General features: G+C 43.7%; 1 protein-coding gene across 3 annotated transcripts in view; it reads left to right on the forward strand.

The window, feature by feature from the left end:
- Window positions 1–21816, forward strand: part of igsf9bb (immunoglobulin superfamily, member 9Bb) — a 76666-nt gene that overhangs the window by 38759 nt on the left and 16091 nt on the right. For 2 of the 3 annotated variants that reach the window (XM_037749449.1, XM_037749451.1), the window contains exons 5-16: window positions 639–756; window positions 2938–3079; window positions 6211–6356; window positions 10609–10751; window positions 10998–11138; window positions 11263–11379; window positions 11891–12041; window positions 12394–12517; window positions 16289–16464; window positions 17945–18171; window positions 20189–20273; window positions 21031–21195. In XM_037749449.1, coding sequence (XP_037605377.1) covers window positions 639–756; window positions 2938–3079; window positions 6211–6356; window positions 10609–10751; window positions 10998–11138; window positions 11263–11379; window positions 11891–12041; window positions 12394–12517; window positions 16289–16464; window positions 17945–18171; window positions 20189–20273; window positions 21031–21195 — 1735 coding nt within the window. The remainder of the gene's footprint in view (window positions 1–638; window positions 757–2937; window positions 3080–6210; window positions 6357–10608; window positions 10752–10997; window positions 11139–11262; window positions 11380–11890; window positions 12042–12393; window positions 12518–16288; window positions 16465–17944; window positions 18172–20188; window positions 20274–21030; window positions 21196–21816) is intronic. The other variant, XM_037749450.1, reaches the window with a different exon arrangement.

Consider the following 21816-nt stretch of genomic DNA (forward strand, 5'->3'; position numbering starts at 1 on the left):
TTAACGAGACGCACCAGGCTTTCAACTAGAGCTTTGATTCTCTGCACAAACTCGATCGGACGGGCTGTAATTTCTCAAAATTCCCCCGGAATTCTTTTTGCATGTCTATTCATTTTATTTAAACCAGGTATTTATGCACAGTTGCAGATAAAGATCAGGCTAAATCGATATTACTAGTATTATACTGTTACTTGGCGTTTAGCCTTTCAAAAACAACATTTTCACTGCGGTCAAAAAACTGTTTGAGGCATGCACCTGTAATAACGGGGCGGTCAAGGAGAAGTTGCATGTCGGAGATTGTAACGAATGTCTGTTTATGCACTGAAAAAACTTTAGTTGACTTCAGCTTGTAATATTTTCTTTAATTTGCCTATGCCAGAATGTTCATTCTTGATATCAAAAATGCAATTGTGGATTTGATCTACACATCAATGGCAAACATACATTTTAAAAACTTTATTTGGACTCAAAACTTAACATGGATGTGTGTGTGCAAGTGTGTATTTACTGTATGTGGCCACAGAATGTCTCACTTTTTTTATTTGGAAGACAAAGAAAGTTCAAGGCCCTTTGTCACTGACGGTCCGCCTTAGAAGTAGACTTTAAATTGTTAAATGTTTGTATGCGTGTTTGTTCAGGTGTCTGACGGGAGTTTGACGGTGCTATCTATCACCCGGGAGGATCGCGGTGCTTACACGTGTCGAGCCTTCAGTCCCCAGGGAGAGGTCATTCACACCACACGGCTGCTAGTGCAAGGTAGGTACACGTGTACATGTGTACGGGATGTGTCCTTAGAAGTGCAAAGTATTTTAAAACTGATGCTTTAAAGATTTCATCGTTCTGGTGGATGTAGCTCCACTCTGCACCGAAGAATCTGTTTTATTTGCTTTGCTATTTGTAACAGATTTAATTCAGTGGTTCACGTCTGTTGTAGCTGCCACGGTTTATTATATAGTTATGTGCATACAGATTATACATAAACTACATCAACTTTTAACTTTTTTGGTGAGTATGAATGAGATACTAAGGAGTAGCGCTTTGAGAAATAAAATTAATAATTCAGTGGAATAATAGGGAGTCAGATCAGTCTCAATATTAGTGAATGCACACAGAAAGATTCACAATTGTATTTTGTGATTTACATATTTATATTTTCAATACACACAAAAATATCATTGTATATAAATGTTAAAAAAATTTACAAATATATTTCTGATGCACACACAAATATTTTTAGTTTCAAATACATGTAGAACTGCAGATCTCTCTGCTCTCCATCCAACCATCAGGCCCACGCGTCCCTGCAAATGTAAGCATGTTATGTTTATCTGTGTTCATTTGCATTCTCATTTTATAGTCATTTATTTATTACAATTAATTCAGAACAGCTTGTGATTGGTTGTTTAGTTGATTAGTTGTATAACTAATTCGATGTATGTATTTTGCAGAAGCCGTGGTTTGGATGGCAATACGCCCACTTAAACTGCTTTCATGGTCAATCTCCTTGATTTGAGAACCTTTAGGTGTTTGGCTCCGCTCCAGAACCCAAAGAGAAAGTTTTAATAGGTCACTTTCATCAAATTGTTGTTCTGTACGTTGGTTGTCAGTTTGCTTTCATTCGTTCACATAGATCACATATTTCCTTTAGCGACTGAGCACAAAGCCATGCGGGGCTGCGCCAGAGTTCTTGTTTGACCCGTCCTGTATAATTTACGGGAGAGACGGATTAATAGAGGCCCTCCTGGAAAACCACTGAGCAGCAGATCAGCTAAGAGACTCCAGTGCCAACAAATCTCCGGCACTCAGCTGGTTCCAAATAGGGCGGGTTGGCACACACAGACACACACACACACACACACACACACACACACACACCCACACACCCACACATACACACAACACACACATCCAGCAGGCCTGGTTGTCCTGCTATATGTCTGGCAGATGGAAATGTTCTGCCTGTTAACGGATCAGGCTGTGGGCTACAGATCAGTTCTAACATATGGGACTTGAGGCGGGGGGGGGGATGATGTCGACCAAAAGTTATGGAACAAATTGGAAGAAATATGAGGATGAATGAACACAGAAGGACGTGGTTATGTTTGTGTTTGACGAAAGATTTGAATCCACTGATGAAAGTAAAATGAGATCATCATCAGTACGCTCCCACAGTGCAGCCCTGGCTCCTAAAAAATGATGTTCACATACTAAAATGCATTCTCAATTACGTTGTCAGTTTTACGTTTGTAATGATAGTCCGCAGCAAGTACAACGAGTGATGCGCAGAGCAGGTGACGCAGTATATTGAGTCACTGATAATGAAAGTTACGTGGAATAATAACATTATTGAAAGCTACATATGTGGTATAATAACGAGAATAACAAGCTAGAGAGTCAACTACTGAACATTCAGCAGTTCCTGAACATCATTTTCTTCACCCTCTTTTACTTTCAGGTCTTAGCTTTTCTCCACTGACTGCTTCTTCAGTTGCTCCTGTATGTATTATGGTCACTCAAGGCAATAACTGCAAATCAAGTATCATAGTATAAATATATATATCCATCTGGCGCAGCAAGATCACTCAATGAATTCTCATAATCCTTTACTAAGTGCAAAATAAGTGATGTGGCTGATGATGATATGTGATATATGGCTCTGAGGTCTGCCACTCAATGGATAAATCCCCCACACGACCCCTCGCCCAGCGTGTTAAACAATTACTGTGTTGTGTCCGTAGTGGTTGTTCCGCGGTTCACTGAGAGAGGTCATGTCTGTGTCTCGTGTTTTCAAATAGTAAATATTATAGTTGATTTATTTGATGAGAATTCTTCTCAATCCCTTTTTGACAAAATTACACTTCCCATCATGCATTTCCAAAGTGAGTCCTTCACATTTTATATTTTTCAAGACCGTGTCTGTGTTTCTCTCGCCACCAGGCCCTCCGTTCATTATATCGCCACCAGAGAACATTACAGTGAACATCTCGCAGGACGCCTTCTTCACCTGCCAGGCGGAGGCCTACCCTCGCAACCTGACCTACACCTGGTTCTGGGAGGAGGACAACGTCTTCTTCAAGAAGTAAAGTTATGATCGGTTTCATTATTGTCCACCATATCACCTCACCTGTCTGTCCCTATACTGTTCACCAGCTGCTGTCATGAGTCCTGTGTTGTGATGTTGTTTGTGGTGGATATTCACTAGAAAGGAATAATATAACTTGAATTTCATAAAAAAAACAAAACAGATATACAGTAGGTATTGTCCTTGCAATGATGATCAGGCCCACAGTGTGCAGATGTTTGATGTAGCAGTTATTTAGCCCACTAAATATGCATTTAAGGACTCATGGAGTGTAAAAATGGCTTAACTAACTGCTTTAAGATTTTAGTAGCTGCAATGTAACTAAAAAAGTAAATTTTACATGACATTGGTATTCTAGTAGTCTAATCTGTTTCACCTCGAAGTCTCGAAGCCTCATACCCATGTTGTTCAAATCGTCAGTTGTCATCACTCCCGACGTAGCTGAAAACATTCCCGCTGCCGTTGCACTGTGAAGTTATGGCCAATGGCAACCTGTGACGATTGCGTCTCGACTGTGCGCCCCTTATTTGCAACCAAAGACATAATTTGTCCGGCCCCGGTTGTTAGCAAACCTGGCGGTGTGCCATTCACCTTGAAATTGACCCTCGTCTGACCCGCCGTCTTTTTAACGAGCAGATTGAGCTGACATGATGCTGAGCCAGTTCAGTATGAGATAGACAGACAGACAGACAGAGAGACAGACAGACAGACAGACATCTCCTGAAGATCTAAGGTATTAACCCGCTAATGTTGTACAATGAACCTCTGGAATTGTCCGTCAGTAGGTAACATCTCCCTCCGTTGCCACAAGCGACATTGACATGACATTTCCACTGTTGATGCTCGGCAGCTGTTCAGACAGACACAAAGTGCCCCACAGCCACCAAAACTTAGTTAAGTTTATGATGTACAATGCATCACAATGCATCATATTACATCAACGTCTGCTTCAATGAGCTGTTTCTGAGCCATTTCATGCCGGCTAAAATATCATTAAATCATGACAAAATAGCAAATGGTCTTTACTGCATATACTGTAAGTTCCTTTCAAAATTGGGATGTGTGCTCTTTGAAAAATATAAAATAAGGACATGAAGGTAAATCTGGCACTGATATGTTTATTTGCCAGAGTTAATTAATGGTTAAACAGTTTAAAATAACCCCCTTAAAGTCGATAACTTTGAACAAGTTATTTTTATGAAACGGTCACTATATCCTGACAGTAGTGCATCAGACAGATAATCTGTGGAAAAGTAATTTTCCTACTGTGTCCTCCTGCACTCATAACGGCATTTGTAAGATTTCACAGTGCCGAAAGAAGTATTAGGTAGGTAGGAAGTATTTAAGGACATTTTTGTGTTGTTAAGTACTAATACAAGAGCACTTAAAATGAAGAACAAAAAAGATCTAGATACCTGAGAGTGTCATTCAGACCTCTTCTCAAAGCTTCATCACCTCTCAGGTCTGCAGCATCATCAGGGTTGGGATGGGCTTTATCAAATCTAAGGCCTTTTTTCAAACCCGCTTATTGAATCTGAATCAATTTAAATTACATACCAAGTCTTTTTAGGCAGTTTGTTTAATGGGTGTTTGTTTTAACCAAGCCATCTCTTGGTTAAAAGGCTTCCACTACATATTTAGTCACTGCTCTGTGACATTCATTAACCCCGTCGTGACTTATTTTCCCTTAACATCAACAAATCCTGGGAGCTCATTTTCTCTCTGAAATGTCGCAATCATGACCAAATTATCTCTGCTTTGATATTTTGCTTTTTTTGCTAGACCTCTATATTATATGTTCAATCAACAGAAATACTGCAATGCAAGAAAAATATCCAGTGAGAGTAAAACCACTACAGTGGTTAAATGACAACAGATTGTCTCTCGCTTCTCTAACAAGGCTGATATGTAGCCGACCTCTGCTTGTTGCACTTTTACAGTCTGATTTGGAACGGGCAGCGGAGGGAGCAAAACGAAGGAATGCAAAATATCTGTTGCCGTGGCTACAGCAAGTGGCCGGTCAACATCCAGCAGACCCAAATCTTGAGGACTGGCTTCAAACTCATCCCAGCTCCCTCTCTCCAAATAACAACTAGGATAGATAGACGGAGAGCTACGGTGGCATCATTTGTTAACTTGTACTGCAAAACACCAGACTTCCAACACTGTGTGCCCTTTTGTTTAATACTATAACATTATGTTTTACACATAAAGGTCAGTTTGCTCATCACGAGGAGCACCGATCAGCATGTGAAAACAGGTGCATAGGCTAATAAATAAAATAAAATCCCTTCACCGCCACAGTCTGACAATATCTAAATGGATAGTTCTCACAAATATTGCACAGATATAACACTTGAAGCTAGTTCCAGAAACGTTAGTGTAGTTTTCCAGAGATATAAACTTACACACACAGATCTCACAATAGTACAGCACCTTTTGGATGAAAAAAAAAAGAAGGATTTTTGGAGTATAAATGCGCTGCTGAAAAATCTGCAGGCACTGTGCGTGACGCTAAGTCAAGCATGAACCAAGATCTCTGTGATCCCCCTTCAGTTCCAACACAAAGCCTACAGGCCGGGTGGTTTATAGAGATTGTTTAAAGTCTGAAATCCCTGCATCTGGAAAAAGTTATCATTGGTATTGGTATCAATAAATCCATTCACCTCACACTGGTGTATTCTACTGAGTCTGCGCTACAGGGTAGTAGCTGTAGTAATAAGCAGGGAGAATGCATTGACCTGTGTTTTAAAGCTACCTTTGTAGCCTGTAGACTTACAGTTCCTCTGCTGTGAATAATGAATCAAGCTGTGTGCAGAGCATTATTTATATGAAAGTGCTACACATCCACTGAGATGTGAGCACCAAATGGCCAAATATACTGTTGCCATCTTCATAGAAGCCTTGCATCATACATCAAGTCATACAGTGACGGTATACATGTGTATCTATCCATACATGTTGTCATGTAAATGCTTGTCAGGCTTTGACTCTGATGACTGAAACAAAGACAGATTTATACAGAACCAAAGCTTCAGTTTGGAAGATAACATATGAGCCTGACATGATGTCAGATCAAACACACTTAGATCCCTACGTTAATGTTTCCCTTCTCTCCATTGTCACAGTGACCTAAAGCGCAGAGTCAGTATTCTCATTGACGGTTCCCTCATCATTGCCCAAGTCAAGCCGGACGATGCCGGGAGGTACACCTGTGTTCCTAGCAACAGCCTGGGCCAACCACCGACTGCCTCCGCCTACCTAACAGTGCAATGTGAGTGTCCTGACTTTGATTTTTCATTTGCTGTTTATGCTATATCTTTAGATTCTGTTGGTTCATCGCAAGGGCCCCTCTCTCCTTTTTCTTTATTTTGGTCAAAGCAACGGACACCTCAACTCTGTACTAATAATACCTACATCCTAGGGATGTAACGATACATTTTTACAACGATACAATACGATTTCCATGGTTCTGATACGATTCAAGGATGATATTTGGCTCATCTAGAGCGATTCAATGATCTGAAATTGATACAGTAACTTTTTTTTGCCAAAAATTCAATCAGTGTGACTGTGAAATAAATATCTGATACTGGAAAGTACAGGTCAGGATTCCTCAAAGTTCTTGTAAGCAAACCAACTTCTATTCAGGTTAAATGAACAGTGGTTTAACCTGCTGCTTCTGTCCTCATTTTCAATATAAACGGTAGATCAATAATACAGAGATCAACCGCTGATAGTGATCAAACAGCTGATAGTGATCAAACAGCTTGGGACAGAATCATTCCTATACAAACACTGTTTAAATAATCTGCTGATAGTAATCAAGTAGTTCACCTACAGTGTTCATTTGGGGTCTTTTCATAAAACATTTTAAAACTATGTTAGACTAACGTTAGTTGAATTTCTGTTTTTTTTTTAACTTTACTCCCGTCATGATAATCTGCCTCGCGGACCGTCTGCTCTCCGGCTGGATACGTGAGGCTGATGCTGCGTGCACATCGATATCATGACGGGGAAAGGGAAGTCATTTTCTCTGAATGAAACGTCAGTGCACGGGGAAAGGGCAGGTGGGTGAAGCCGCCCTCGTCGAGTGGATTGATAGCGCCTGAAACATGCAGCCAGTTCATGCAGACCGGTGCCCGTCTCTCTCCACGCCGCTACCGGGTGAGAGAGCGAGGAGTCCAGTGCGCGGTTCGTCTGCATGCACGCCATGGATGCGTGCTTGTACATGTCTGGAGAGTGAACCGGAGTAACGTTTAACATTTCTGTACTAATACAAGTGCTAAAAAACACTTCCATACAACGTTTGTCGTCCTTAAATACAAGGTGCAAATCCTTAGTATCGATACAGTTGATTTTTGCGTTTCAAATCGATTTTATATCGATATACGTCTCCCGTGAAGGATGACTTGCCGAGCACCTATCGATGTAGTTGGATCGTAGGAATATAAATCGATTCATCGATGTAGTAGATGAATTGTTACACCCCTACTATATCCAATACCCAAGGGCTAATCATGCTGGAGGTGGAGCTATTTCAGATTTTATTGCATTGATTTTTGACCTGATTCCTCTCAAAAGTTGAGTCGGATTTATAGTTTTGAATCGATGTATCCATATCTAAGACTAGGCGTCGGTTAATCTTTACACCGCTGCTATATTGACGCATTTTAGCTTAAATAGAGTAGCACATTAAATGACTAATCCTGATCTCTATATTGTTGAGAAGGGACACCAGTTTCACCCAAAGGCTTATCCAAGTTTCTGGTCAGCAGCAGGAGGGTCAAATCTGACACTGCTGTAGAGCTGCATGTCCACAAACCCTCCTCTGCACTGTGGAACGGATCCGCATTTTACCGGCCTCCAGGCTAACTCTTTCCACTTCTCAGCCAATCCCATCCAAACGACAAACTTCTAGTTTTCATGCTTTCTGCCTCTTCGTCCTTCTCCCTCTCTCTCCCTCGCCTCCCTCTCCCTCTCTCTCTCTAGTCATTTCTCATTTGTGCTCATTTATGTAGGCTATATATTCATATGCACACCGACGCGTCTCTATTTCTCCGTCCCTCTGTCTTCATTACGGGGTGCCGCCTCCTTATTCTCTCCTCCCATAAAACACCTGCTCAGTCCATCAGTCACTCGGAGCTGTAGAATCATGACGCCTGGTGAATTTGTCACATTGGAAAAGCATCTGGCTCTTATTTGGAGCAGACAGACAGACAGGCAGGCAGGCAGGCAGGACGAGCTCTGAGATTTTTAGCCTTGTCGACCGGTGTCGGGCCACTGGCAGTAGTCAAGGCAACGGAAATTTTGCATCCCTTCGCTCTCCTGCCTCCTTTGATGGCTGTACTTTACATTGTGGTGTGTGTGAGTGTGTGTGACGAACGGAGGAACACCAGTCGTGAGAGGGAGGGAGAAGTGAGAGGGGGGATTACATCATCGCTGTAAGACCGAGGACTTTTCTCTGTCAGACTGCAGAGTGATCTCTCCGTCTCTCTGTGCTATTCTTTCCTCTTATTCTCATCATTTCCCCTCTTTATCCCGTTCTCTCAATCCTCCCCGTTTGTTTTTCCTGCCCCCTTTTCTCTCTCTCTTCTGCTTCATTCTGTTTAAATCTCTCTCCCACAGTCTCCTATCCTCTCCGTCCTCCCTCAGTCTTCCTCCCTGAAACGCTTACCAGTGAATAACTTCCCTAAAGCATCTTGCAGTGGGAACCAGCGTGTCGTGTGCGATAGCGCTGTCTGAGGCTATATTTAGAAACTTGGCTGATATTCTTGTCTGTGGTGCCGGTGGCGGCGCTCCTCTGGGCTCTTTGTGGCAGAGCGCTGGCGGGCCGGCGGTAAGGACTTCAGAGGACGGCAGCTGTACTACAAAGTTGTTCTGGCAATCAATCTCTCACAGTGTTTCAATCCCTCTATCTCATCGCGTCATGCAGTCATTCACTCACTCTTTCATCGCTCACTCGCTCATCTCTCCTTTGTAATGCCAGATTAATGCCGTTTTGCCTCCTTTATTGTATTCACAGTCACACTGCCTAATGCTCCTCTCTCCTCCAGCGGCTCCTCTCTACCTTACGTCATCTAGTCACATCTCTCTCTCTCTCTCTCACCTGTCCTCTTTCCCACGCTCGTGCTCAGCCTCGCTCGTCTTTCCTCCACCGCTGCACTGATAGCTCTCACTCCTCTTCCTCACCCCTCCTCCTCGTCTCACTCGTACAATTTCTCCTCCTCAGTGCCTACTTTGAATATTTTCCCTCCTTGACCTCATTTAGGAATCATGCTGTTCTCTCACCTTTTCTGCAGAATTCAGGGTTTAGGAAGGAGAAGTTTTAGCTTTTCCTCTTTTTCCCCCTACCTTTTCCTCCTCTTAGCCCCTTTCTTCCACCAGATGGACTCCTTTTTTTTCCTCGTTTGCCCATCATTGCCCAAAGGGTATAGCTCGACCATATCGAATCCCAATTATTTAAGACTTAAGGGAGGGAGTGTGAAGGGAACTATAGTAATACAGCTTTTAGCATTTAAGAGCTGATTCGATTGATTGAGGCGAGGCAGGTCAGGTGATGTACTGTGATTCTTATAAACTGAATGTGACAATAGTTTAATTTTTTCAACATTTTCAACAGGATACAATAACAAACATTTATGTCAATAGACACATTTAGCTTTGGAATCAGTTCTGATTAGATTTAATACTGTTTAAGGGAACACTGAAAGCACACATCACATCTTGATGAACGTGTAGAAATCAAGTGTAAAATCTTTACTGATGTGCATTGTATAATTTGTTGAGAACAAAATTATGTAAAGGTCAATGGAAACCAAAATAATCAACCCACTGAGGGCTGGATTCAAAATCACACCCAAAATCAAAGTAAAAGATTGTAATCACAGGCTGATCCAACTCATAATGTGACTCAGTAGTGTGTACGGCCCGCGCCTGCTTGTATGCACTACCGACAACAACTGGGGGATCTCCTCCCAGACCTGGATCAGGGCATCAGTGAGCTCCTGGAGAGTCTGTGGCGGTACTTGGCGGCGTCGGATGCACCGATACATAACGTCCCATAGGTGCGCGATTGGATTTCAGGGGAACGTGAGGGCCAGTCAATGGCATCAACACCTTCATCATCCAGGAGCTGCCCAAACACTCTGGCCACATGAGGCCGGGCGTTGTCCTGCACCAGGAGGAACCCAGGGCCCACTGCACCAGCGTAAGGTCTGATAATCGGTCTGAGGATTTCATCCCGGTACCGACAGCAATCAGGACACTGTTGTCTATGACAGGGAGGTCTGTGCGACCCTCCAAGGATACGCCTCTCCAGACCATCACTGACCCACCGCCCAAACCGGTCATGCTGAGTGATGTTACAGGCAGCATAACGTTCACCACGGCGTCTCCAGACTCTTTCACGCCTGTCACATGTGCTCAGTGTGAACCTGCTGTCATCTGTGAAGAGAACGGGGCGCCGATGGCGGACCTGCCCAATTCTGTAAAAAAGCCCTGTTTTATCTCTGGTTTTCCACCAGATCCTGCCCGTGTGGTAAACATGCCATCTGTCATATACGTGGCCATCGGTCTGCCCGGCTTCATCCGCTGTCCTGTAGATGCCAACCCCCCTGTAACTCTGGTTAAGTGGAAGAAAGATGGCCTCCCTCTCCGGATAGAAAAGGTGAGCTGGTGCTGGTGCTCACTTTACGCCGCCCTCAGACTGGAAACCAATGCATCATTTCTTCGGTTGAAGCTTCTTAATTGATTTTTCATTTCATCCTTTCGTTTTCACTGTGCTCCTCTGTCTCTTATTTAAGTGAAAGGATATAGTACACCTGAGTAATTGATAGTATAAGAACCATTATAATTGGTCTTTAACAAAACATTAATTTTCCTTACACACAGTCCATGACTTCTCCGTCCACAGTACCCTGGTTGGAGCCAAATGGACGACGGAAGAATCCGCGTGGCAGAGGTGACGGAGGACTCTCTCGGCACCTATACCTGCATGCCTTACAACGCCCTGGGTTCCATGGGATGGTCCCCTCCCGCTCCCCTGGTGCTAAAGGTACACCCGCGATAGTAACTGTGCATTTAAATGATCCCAAAATAGCAATAACAGCTCTGATGCATCCAGGAGGCAACTCATCAGTTTTTACTTACCTGTTTTGGTGGCTTCACTCCTGGGGTAGGACCCTCCCAAATTCTCAGTGGTTCCTGGAGGGGAGTACAGGCAGGAGGCCGGGAGAGAGCTGGTCATCCCATGTGAGGCGGAGGGAGACCCCTTTCCCAACATCACATGGAGGAAGGTAAGACACCTTCCACACTCTACACCCCACCTGCCTACTGTATGTGTATCATTTAGCTGCCAGATCTTCTGTTTGTTAATCACAACTTCACGTTGTCTGAAGTCACATTCAGAGTTTTCCATTGAGAAGTATTCACGTCTGAAAAACGGTGCCTGTAGTGGGTGCTCTGATTTTCATTTCAGAATTTCTAATCATATTTTAACGATGTCTATAAAATATGCAATCAAGGGAACGTATTAGATTGTTTGCTTGACTATGAGGCATGTTTAACCGCGCTTGTTGTGCGATTAACTATTGTTTTTGTCTCCCACTTCTGTGTAATTTGATTCTTAAATTAGATATTGAAAGCGATGTTGTTGTAGTAGATGTGAGATTGATATTTGTAAAAGCTGGTAAACTGTCCCTGCTGTGTGGCCTGTATGTTGCACGTTCCAACCTGTTCTGCACCTTTCTCTCCGTCTCTCCGTCATCGGCTGACTCTTGTCTTTCTTTTTTACGGGTTTGACTGCAGGTCGGGAAGCCCAGTAAAAGCAAGCACAATGTCCTGCCCCGAGGCAGCTTACAGTTCAAGTCACTCACAAAGGAGGACCACGGGGAGTGGGAGTGTGTTGCCACCAACGTTGCCACAAGCATCACTGCCAGCACGCACGTCCAAGTCATAGGTACACAAATGACTTCACGCTGCATAAACTGACACAGTGTACAATGAACTGTAGAGCTAGATTGTGTAATAACTGTGCCAGGTGCAGCAGTATACAATGGTGCAGTAACAACAGTGGTTGAATGCATTCAGTTATTGAGAATTTTGGATGGAGAAATTATTCTTTGCACTTTTACTTACATTATTTACATTTGACAGGTAACAACTCATTGTGGAGGTTACATTATTCATGCAACCTAAAATATTTCCAGCTCACAGTTAATCTATTTGACAAGTGAAATGAAATTAATGTACTGTATCACAGCAAGGCTACTCAGTAACACCACCTTTCTCACGTCTTTCCCTCCCTGCAGGCACAAGCCCCCATGCCCCCACCAGCATCCATGTGGCGCCATCCGCCACCTGGGCCAATGTGTCCTGGGAGGTGGCCTACGATGGAGGCTTCCAGCAGACATTCTCAGTCTGGTATGGCCATGTGTGAGTCATCCCAGCATGCTTTGCTTCCTGCTTCTTTCTTCTTCCAATATGTTCCTCTGTTGTTTCTGAAAATGTCTTTTTCCAGGGTTGTGTTCAAAACAGTTGTGAAAACGTAGAGATGGAAATACACGGCGATCCAGTGTGAGTGAGTTTTCATCTCTAATCTTGGATTTTTCTTGGAGGAAAACGCAGTTGCAACTAAACTGAACATGACCCAACGTTTCCCTACCTGCTGCTGCTGCCGCCGCTGCTGCCGCCGCTGCTGCCGCCGCTGCTGCCGCCGCTGCTGCCGCCGCCGCCGCTGCTGCTGCTGCTGCTTTGCTTGACTAGGGAAAAGGCCTGGGTTGAAATGTTTCTTTTTCTTTTAATGACTTGAGATTTCAGCCATGATTGGCATGGTAAAATCTATCTTAATCACACTTTACTGCGTAAAATTTAGGTGTAGTAAAAAAGAAATGAACTCTATGGTTGATCTTCATCTGGTTTGGGATGCAAGAGGTTAATACATATCAAAGTGTCTAAATAAATACAGTATTTCATCTTCCTGAAGGAGTATGAAGTATTCTGTTTTAACCCAGGTCTACAAGAGAGCCATCTGCATTTTGGCTGATGGGTGTGTAACTAAAGTAGATCTATAAAGGCTAGATACTAGTGTGGCCTCCTCAACCTGCTTCTCTTGTGGCCTCACACACTTAGTTATCTAGTTCTCTGTAGAAATTCTCAGCTTACATTCCTCTTCCTGTTGTCTCCGGATTTCCTCCAATTCCATTAATTTCAGTTTTTCTTCCAACATAGCAGACTGGAGGTTGGTCAAGAGCTCCCCTTATAGCTTTGAGGAAGCTCTGCTTCTCCTTTAACCAGAGGAGGTGTGGCTACGGGGGTTCCCTGCTGCTTGGCTCCTCGGTCAGTCTGTGTAGCTGCAAGAACTCCAGACATTTGGTTAGGCCCTGTTCAGGAACTGGCATTAACATGCGTCCTGAGTGATCGGATCACAAATGGACAGCTTTAAGTACGTCTGTTCACACCTGGCATTTCAATGCGTCTCCACATGTGATCCGATCTCACTTCCACTGGTACAGAGTTTCAGAAAGCCGGGGATGAGAGAGAGCGGGTGTCAGCTGATAATAATGCACTTCCCGGGCCTAGTCTGATAGTCTGTAGATGTGTAGCCTATAGATAAGATATATATTTTAATAGAATACAGTTGTACCAGCAGGATACAGCAGAGCACAGAAGCCGTTTCTATGCAGACAAACGCTCGCGTCTGCCTGTTTATTCAACTGAGGAGCGCAGAGACCCCGCGGATCCCAGCGGATCCCAGCGGGACATCAGATGAGTAGGCGGTCCTTAATGTGGTCATGGACACATTCGCGTACAAACTTCTAAAAGAATGTGGCCATATGTGGCACGGACCACCTCTGACTGTGGTCTGAAAGATCCGATCTCAGTGTGTCCTCAATGCGTCTCCAGTGCGTTCAGGTGTGGTCATGTGATCCTTCCCAGAGACTTTTAACAACTTGAGTAAATGTACTTAGTTACATTCCACCGCTGGATTTAACCAAAGCTTCCCATGTCACATGATGCAGGAGGGAAGTGGAAACATACCTCTTGTCATTCTAGTCAATAAAACAGAACATTATTATTTATTTATTTTAAGTGTTTGGTGTTGTAATACTTATTTCGACCACCAGAATGCACAACTACCTCATGTTCAAAATAGGACTAAGCATTCAGGTTTTCTTCCAGGTGTGTCACGAAACACAGGACATTCTTGCGTTTCACCTTCAAGGGGATCGCCTACGAGTATAACAGACTACCATTCAGCTATTCGCTGGTCTACTTTTATCCAGACAACCTCATTTTGTCATGGCCAAGTCCAAGGAATGGGCGATGATTCACACAGCCAAATTGATCTTACTCCTAACCAAGTTGGGATTTGCGATCAATTGGAAGAAGAGCCGCCCCCTACAGGTGGAGTATCTAGGGGTTGTGCTCGATACAAGCAAACTGTGGGCTACTCTATCAGAACACAGACGGACGGCCCTGCTGCAGGCAGTTGGAGGGTGACGGTGACGACGTCGACTGTCATGCAGGCGCTGTGGTTCTTAGCTACTCACCCGGTGGTGCCACATGCAGCGCCTGCAGAGGTGGTTTGCCAGCCTTCGCTTGGACCCACGGTGGTGAGGCAGATTTGGTCCCGGTTCGGGAGAGCGGAAGTGGATCTATTTTCTAGCCGACGCACCATCGCTGCGCTCTTTGGTTCTCCCTGTAACGGAAGGACGACCCACCCCTGGGGTTGGACGCATTTGCACACGTGCCATGGCCAAGAAAGCTGCTTTACACCTTTTTACTGCTCCATCTCATCCCTCCCCTACTGGAGAGAGTGAGGCGGGAGCAGTTGTCAGTCATTTCTCTGCGCCATGGTACGCAGAACTGACTCAGTTGGTGACCCAGCCCCGGACCATTCTCCAGTTCTGGTGGACTCTGTCGCAGGAGGCGGGCCAGCCAATAGGTGCGATGCCCACACTGGGCCATCCTGTCCAGGCTTGGCTTCTGAGAGGGACAGGCTGAGGAGGGTTGGATCGTCTGTACAGGTTGTATAGGATCCACCACTGCCTGCTACAAGGCAAAGTGTTTGGGTTCCAACGCTGGTGCAAAGAAAGAAGGCTAGATCCCCTGTCCTTTTCAGTTGGGTCTGTTCTTTCCTTTTCACAGTGTCTGATGGATAGAGGACTGCATCATGCCACTATTAAAGTGTATGCAGCAGCCATTTCATTCTGCCACGAGGGTTTTGGCGACAGAACGGTCTTTGTTCACCCTCTCCTGAAGCGGTTTCTGCAGGGGGGGTCAGCCGGCAACAACCAGTGGACATGCCTGACGCACATATTCGGTTATATATTATTATATTTATTATTATATTATATATTTATGCAGATCTCAGTGGGCCAACTCATGCACGTGATTGGAGAAGTAGTATTACACATAGAGTCCCGGCGAGGGCTCCGCCTTTGCTTATAGAACTAGGGTTACGGTATCGTAACCTTCGTTTTCTGCTTTATCTAGTGCTCAGATGCAGTCAACGCTGAATGTGCGGCATGGGCAAAGAGCAAACCGCAAAGCTGAGCGCAGCATGGCCTTATTACCATCAAGTGAAAGTCATGTTGTGATTGAAGTGGAAAAAAAAAATCATGAAATAAATATTTGATTATAGAATTACACAAGGTTATGATGAGACTATAACTGTTTATGTTGCATTACGTTACACTGTAATGTGCAAAACTGTGTGATAATAACGATGCTGAGAAAAGACTTAAAGGGGACATATCCTGCTCAGTTTTAGGTTCATACTCTATAGCTTTCAGCCTCTGTCTGAAACACTTTGTTTCAGCGCCTGTCTCTTAATGCCCCCCTCCCGAAAAAGTCCAGTCTGCTCTGAGTGGCTTATGAGAAAAATATGGTGCACCTTTGCAAAGGTAGATCTCAAGCTGTGGGCTTCTAATGAGCCTGCAAGTGATATACTGTAGGAAGGGAAGACAAATCTGATTGGCTCGTTGTTTTCTGATCCAGGCAAACCACAAAAAAGAGACTGAGTTTTATTTCACAGTTTGTGGGTTGGAAGGTTCCATATGTCCCCTTTAAGACTTTACCAGATTGTATCTTTGTATAGACTACCATATATCATAAACAGGAAGTAGACTTTTACCTCAATCTTTTTTAAATCTTTCCTGTCTGTCTGTCCACCCACCTCCTCTCATGGTGACTCCTGTGCAGGCTGAAGAGGGAGCGTTTAGGTCCACATGACTGGCTTTCCATGCCCGTGCCTGGAGGCCACGACTGGATGGTGGTTCCCGGCTTGGAGCCAGAGACGACGTACCAGTTCAGCATCCTGGCCCAAAACAAGCTTGGCACAGGACCTTTCAGCGAGGTTGTCACTGTGAACACACTAGGTGAGTATACTCACTGCTGCTTGACTGCGACAAAGGGATCCAAGAATAAAACGGCTTTGACAGGCGTGCAAGTCGAATGAGCAGAAAGCTCGTTACTTGAAACAAAACATTCAGAATCTTTTCTGTTTCTGCATCTTTTTCATATCTTAAGGGTTTTTGTGCCAAATGAAAACTTAAAGAATGATGTTGAAGAACTATTGAAAGGTTGATATAATTATAAAGTGAGATTGTCATGTCTTTCATTTTATAAAGCAGGTTTAAGTGCTTTATAAATACTGTTAAACTATCAAAACACTCAATATACAAAGAAATACACACAGCCCGTATTCAGAAGTTGTGTGTTTCAAACAAGCCGTCAGGATTTCTGTCCATTTGTGATGTCACAAATATACAATTATATAGATCATTACATGGTTTTAAACATAAAAATTCTAAATGTGTCCCAGTTTATTTCCTGTTGCAGTGTATGTGAACAACATCAGCTGACAGGAAGTAAATATGGACCCAAACTGTTGCCTAGCAACGCAATTCTGTTGAATTGCACTAAAACGGAGCGTTTCAGACAGAGGGTGAATACAGGTATATTCAGGCAGACCGTATGAGGAAAATAAAGTTTTTTTTTAACATTACAGCATGTAAACATGTTCTAGTAGAAACACAAAATACAAGTATGAACCTGAAAATGAGCATGATATGGGACCTTTAACAGTAAAAGGACACAGCCTACTACTTGTTTTTTCTTCCACAAAACCTTCTTTGGCATCTTAAGAATCCATTAACCAGATATTAAGATAGTCAAGTTGTGTTATTCTTGCTGCTTACAGAATTAATATTCATGAACGACAGCAGAGTAAATTTGTCGTTGACAGGTAGTCAATCAATTGTTCAAACTTTTGCAACAACTTTCTCTGACAATGCCCCGTTATGTTGTATCATAGATAAAAACAGATTATCTGAACCACAATGTAACAGCTTAAACTAGGCTTTGAATCATTATGCATGATACAGGAATGATCCTCACAGCACTGAGGAAAGGGACATTTAATAAGTATAAATGAAGCTGTCACAGATTATTACTTAAAGATAAGTGACGTGCTGTAAATTGGGATAACTATTCATGCTTCTTCACCTTCTGTGCCAGCCAAAGCATTCAGCCTGCAGGGGTTGCTTTTGTCTTTCTCTCCTTTAAAATCCTCATTCATTTGCAAGTCAGATATAACAACACATTTATTCAAGCTTAGTTCTTTTTATTGAAGCAAAAGAAAAGCAAGACGAGCTAGCAAGATGAAATGTTTATGAAATGATTCTAAAGGATGCAAGGATTCAGAGATGAAGTGTTAATTGTATGCATGTGTCGGCGATGCCACCCAGTCACAGTCAAAGTGTAAAGGGGGGGCTGATTCATTGGTGTCATGCTGGTAGAAATGCTCACTGAACCGAGGCACTCACAGACATTCTCAACCCTAATGTGCTCTTTCAGTATTTCCTATAAGTACCCCTGAACCATTGGTGCTGCTTACCCCACCACGGTGCCTCACAGCCAATCGCACGCAGCAGGGAGTCCTGCTCACCTGGATCCCGCCTGCCAATCATACAGCACCTGTCCAGCATTATGTCATGGAGTTTCGCCTGGGGGAGCGATGGGAGGTCTTGGATGACAGCATTCCTGCCGGGGAGACGGACTTGCTCGCCCGGGATCTCATACAGGTAAAAGAGAGGACACGGACTGTGGACTTAAGACATAAGACCTACATCTGCCAGTTCCAGGCTAAAGAGATGTCTGGGACGTAGTAGAGGCTTAAATATGCCTTTCCATTTACAGAGTCAAAGGTATACACCACTGAATACACTACTGTAGACAGGAAAAATACTATTATTATGTGTTAGACTATCATATCAAGCATTTTAGAAACATGTGACACAATTATTTTGGGTGTAATGTACTCAAAACTTTTACTGTATTGTACTAAACTAAAACTTTTGAGTGCAAGCTGTTTCCAATACATTTTTAAGTGGAGTGAGCGAATTCGGATTTACAGTGTGTGAAATAAGACGAACCAGGGCTGCTTAGATCAGAAAACATGTGATTCAACAAGCCGTTCAGATTTGGCTCCCTTTCCTAAACCGTTACTGAAGGTGCGAAAACAAAAAATAACAGTAAGGTCTGCTCTGTTTCACAGTGTAGAAAAAAAAACAACTTTATCTAATACATGAGTAAAACTCAACACTGAGGCTACATACACCGATCAGCCGTAACATTAAGACCGCTGACAGGTGACGTGAATAACATTGATTATCTCGTTACCATGGCACCTGGCAGTGGGTCGGATATATTATGCAGCAAGTGAACATTTTGAACTTTGAACTTTGTGTTGGAAGCAAGCAAGCGTAAGGATGTGAGCGACTTTGACAAGGGCCAAATAGTGCTGGCTAGACGACCGGGTCAGAGCATCTCCAGAACTGCAGCTCTTGTGGGATGTTCCCGGTCTGCAGTGATCAGGATCTACCAAAAGTGGTCCAAAGAAGGAAATCCGGTGAACCGGCGACAGGGTCAGACCCGAGGCTCATTGATGCACGTGGGGAGCGAAGGCTGGCCCGTGTTGTCCGATCCAATAGAATGTCCGATCCTGTAGTTCAAATGGCTGAAAATGTTAATGCTGGTTCCAATAGAAAGGTGTCAGAACACACGGTGCATCGCAGTTTGTTGCGTATGGGGCTGCGTAGCCGCAGACCGGTCAGGGTGCCCGTGCTGACCTATAATGTTATGGCTGATTGGTGTATATGTTCAGAGCGCAGGTGAAGTTGATTTGTTTTTCAACTTGTGCAGTTAATGCTCTCGATTACCCAGATCAGACTCTTCATGCGTATGGTAATGTGCTGCACATATCCACCTTGGTTGTCATAGTAACAATGCAGGTGTGCACATGCTGACTCTGCTCACTTTCTAACCATCTCTGAGGGTTTTTTACTTTGTGCCATTTCTGGTTCTTACTCTTATTATGTTGTGTCTAACGTGCAGAACACAACACATGCTGTTTACTCCTGCAGGTCTGCAGCTGAGCGAGAAGAGAGAACTGAATGAAGTTAGAAACGTTGTAATACACTACATCGATATGAATTATGAATACAATATGCTTTTTTAGAGGACGTTGAATTTTACTACAGCAAAGAACTGATTTGTGAGTTCGGACACAATACTTCTTTTACAGCATTTCACATCTTTGTGCATGTTGGCTAATTCTCCTGCCATGAGCTTCTTTCTTTAATCTAACTACCGTCAGCTCTATGCAGATGCTTTTATCTCTTCCTCCATTGCACAGCAAACACCCACACACACTCCTCTCCAGCTCACCACACGCACGATGCACCTAGCTCATACAATTCCCTCGCCGCACATACCTTAAGTGCATTATACTGTATGTCTGCATATATAAGTGGTGATGTGATGTTTGGTAATGACACATTTCTTTACAATCAAAATTCTCTTTGCCTGACAGTGTGGGAAACGTTTCAGATGACAACACAGCATATTTATCAGATGGTTTCTTAGTGTTACACCGACAGTAAAGTAAAGTAGGTGTTGCACCCTGCTGAAGTGTCCTTGAGCAAGACACTGACTGAATCTCTGTAACTTATAGTCATATTTTAATGCATTATTTGCCTTTCTGACAACAGACATGACTTAACCTTCTGAACTTATACGTCTCTGTTCCCCTGCTCCTAGGAGGCGTGGTACGAGTTCCGCGTCATGGCCGTCATGGATGACATGATCAGCGAGCCTAGCAACATAGTAGGAGTGTCCAGCACAGGTGAGCCATTACATCACATAATGCATTATAGTTTGGTCCTCTATAACACAATCTTGAAACGCTGCATACCGCCTCGAATTCAGAGGAGCTTTTCTTGTCAATGCTGGGATCCAACCCAGCAACATCCGGCAGTAACCTACATCTCTAACCTCGGGCAATCTGAACACTTCTGAGCTGAGGAGGGGCTGTCGATGTAATGCACACGCAGCAACTCCCAACTTTACATTTTTACCCACTCAGCACTATTAAATTTAAGCTCTCTTTACATGCACGCTCCTTTGTACCACCCTGAAAAAATATGACATCATCGTTCTGCCTGTCTTCCTCGGGTTGTGCGGGCCACTTTGTGCTAAAAAAAAGAAGAAGATTTATCAAAGCCTGTCTTTTCTCCGTCGCAAATACTGGAAGTGTGTTTTGATGTCACTCCTCTGCAGAGGTCACTGGGTACACATCACTTGGTAAGAGCAGCTGTTGGGAGCATTTATAGACAGGATTTGCTCTTAGGATCTCTGGAGGTACTCTGCTGCCCCCTACTGGTGAAGGTGGAGAGCTATGCAATTTCTTTATTCCGTTTGCTTGCCTCTTCCATTAGTCTGTCGTTTCCTGCACCTCTGGGTCGGCCACATCTGTGCCTGCACACGTCCAACTGCAAACTGTCATGTCCCTCTTTTTTTTCTTACATCCTTTTCATTTTGCTTCTACACCGTGACTTCAACCAGCTTTACATCCCTGACTAACTTTCCTCCTCACCCCACAGACTTCTTCCCTCCTCCAGATATAGTGGAGGACCGTGGACTGGCACGGCCCTTAGTGGCCGGCATCGTGGCCACCATCTGTTTCCTGGCGGCAGCTGTCCTGTTCAGCACGATTGCTGCCTTCTTCGTCAACAAGCAGCGCAGGAGGAAACTTAAGAGGAAAAGAGGTGAGGGGGGGAAAGTCCTCGTCATTAATATCATCAATGTCATCAATTTTTAGGGAACTTTTAAAATATCACAAAGAATAAGATGAGAAGATTCTTTCATGTTGTACTGAATACATTAAAGGAGCAGTGTGTAGCATTTAACGGGATCATCTTAAATCACCTGAAAATAATAATTGTATTTTTGTCGGCTTAGAATGAGCCGTTTATATCTATATACGATTCATCTTCACGAAGCCAGCCGACATGTTCCCACAGTAGACTTCATCAAATAGAAGTTTATTCAAGTGTGACCGTGATCGAAACCTAATTGAGAATACAGATTAGTTGTATGGGAACGTCATTTTGTAGGAGACAGGGTTGATTTATGACATGGAGTAGTGATTCAATACAGCCTCTTGTGGCTGGAATGAGTATTACAACAACAAACACAGAAAAATGAAACTTGTTCTTAAAGGGACTATTTGTAACTTTCAGAAATGCTTCTTAACAGCGACACCTGTGGCCGTGAAATCAACGAAAGTCAGCGTCGGGCTCGCGCTTGCTCGCTCTCAATATACCTGAACGAGCATCACTCAAAACAGTGAGGCGACACAAGTCAGCTAAAACCACAATATCACTCTA

The sequence above is a fragment of the Sebastes umbrosus genome, chromosome 17, assembly GCF_015220745.1.
Source record: "Sebastes umbrosus isolate fSebUmb1 chromosome 17, fSebUmb1.pri, whole genome shotgun sequence".
In the NCBI taxonomy this organism is placed as follows: domain Eukaryota; kingdom Metazoa; phylum Chordata; class Actinopteri; order Perciformes; family Sebastidae; genus Sebastes; species Sebastes umbrosus.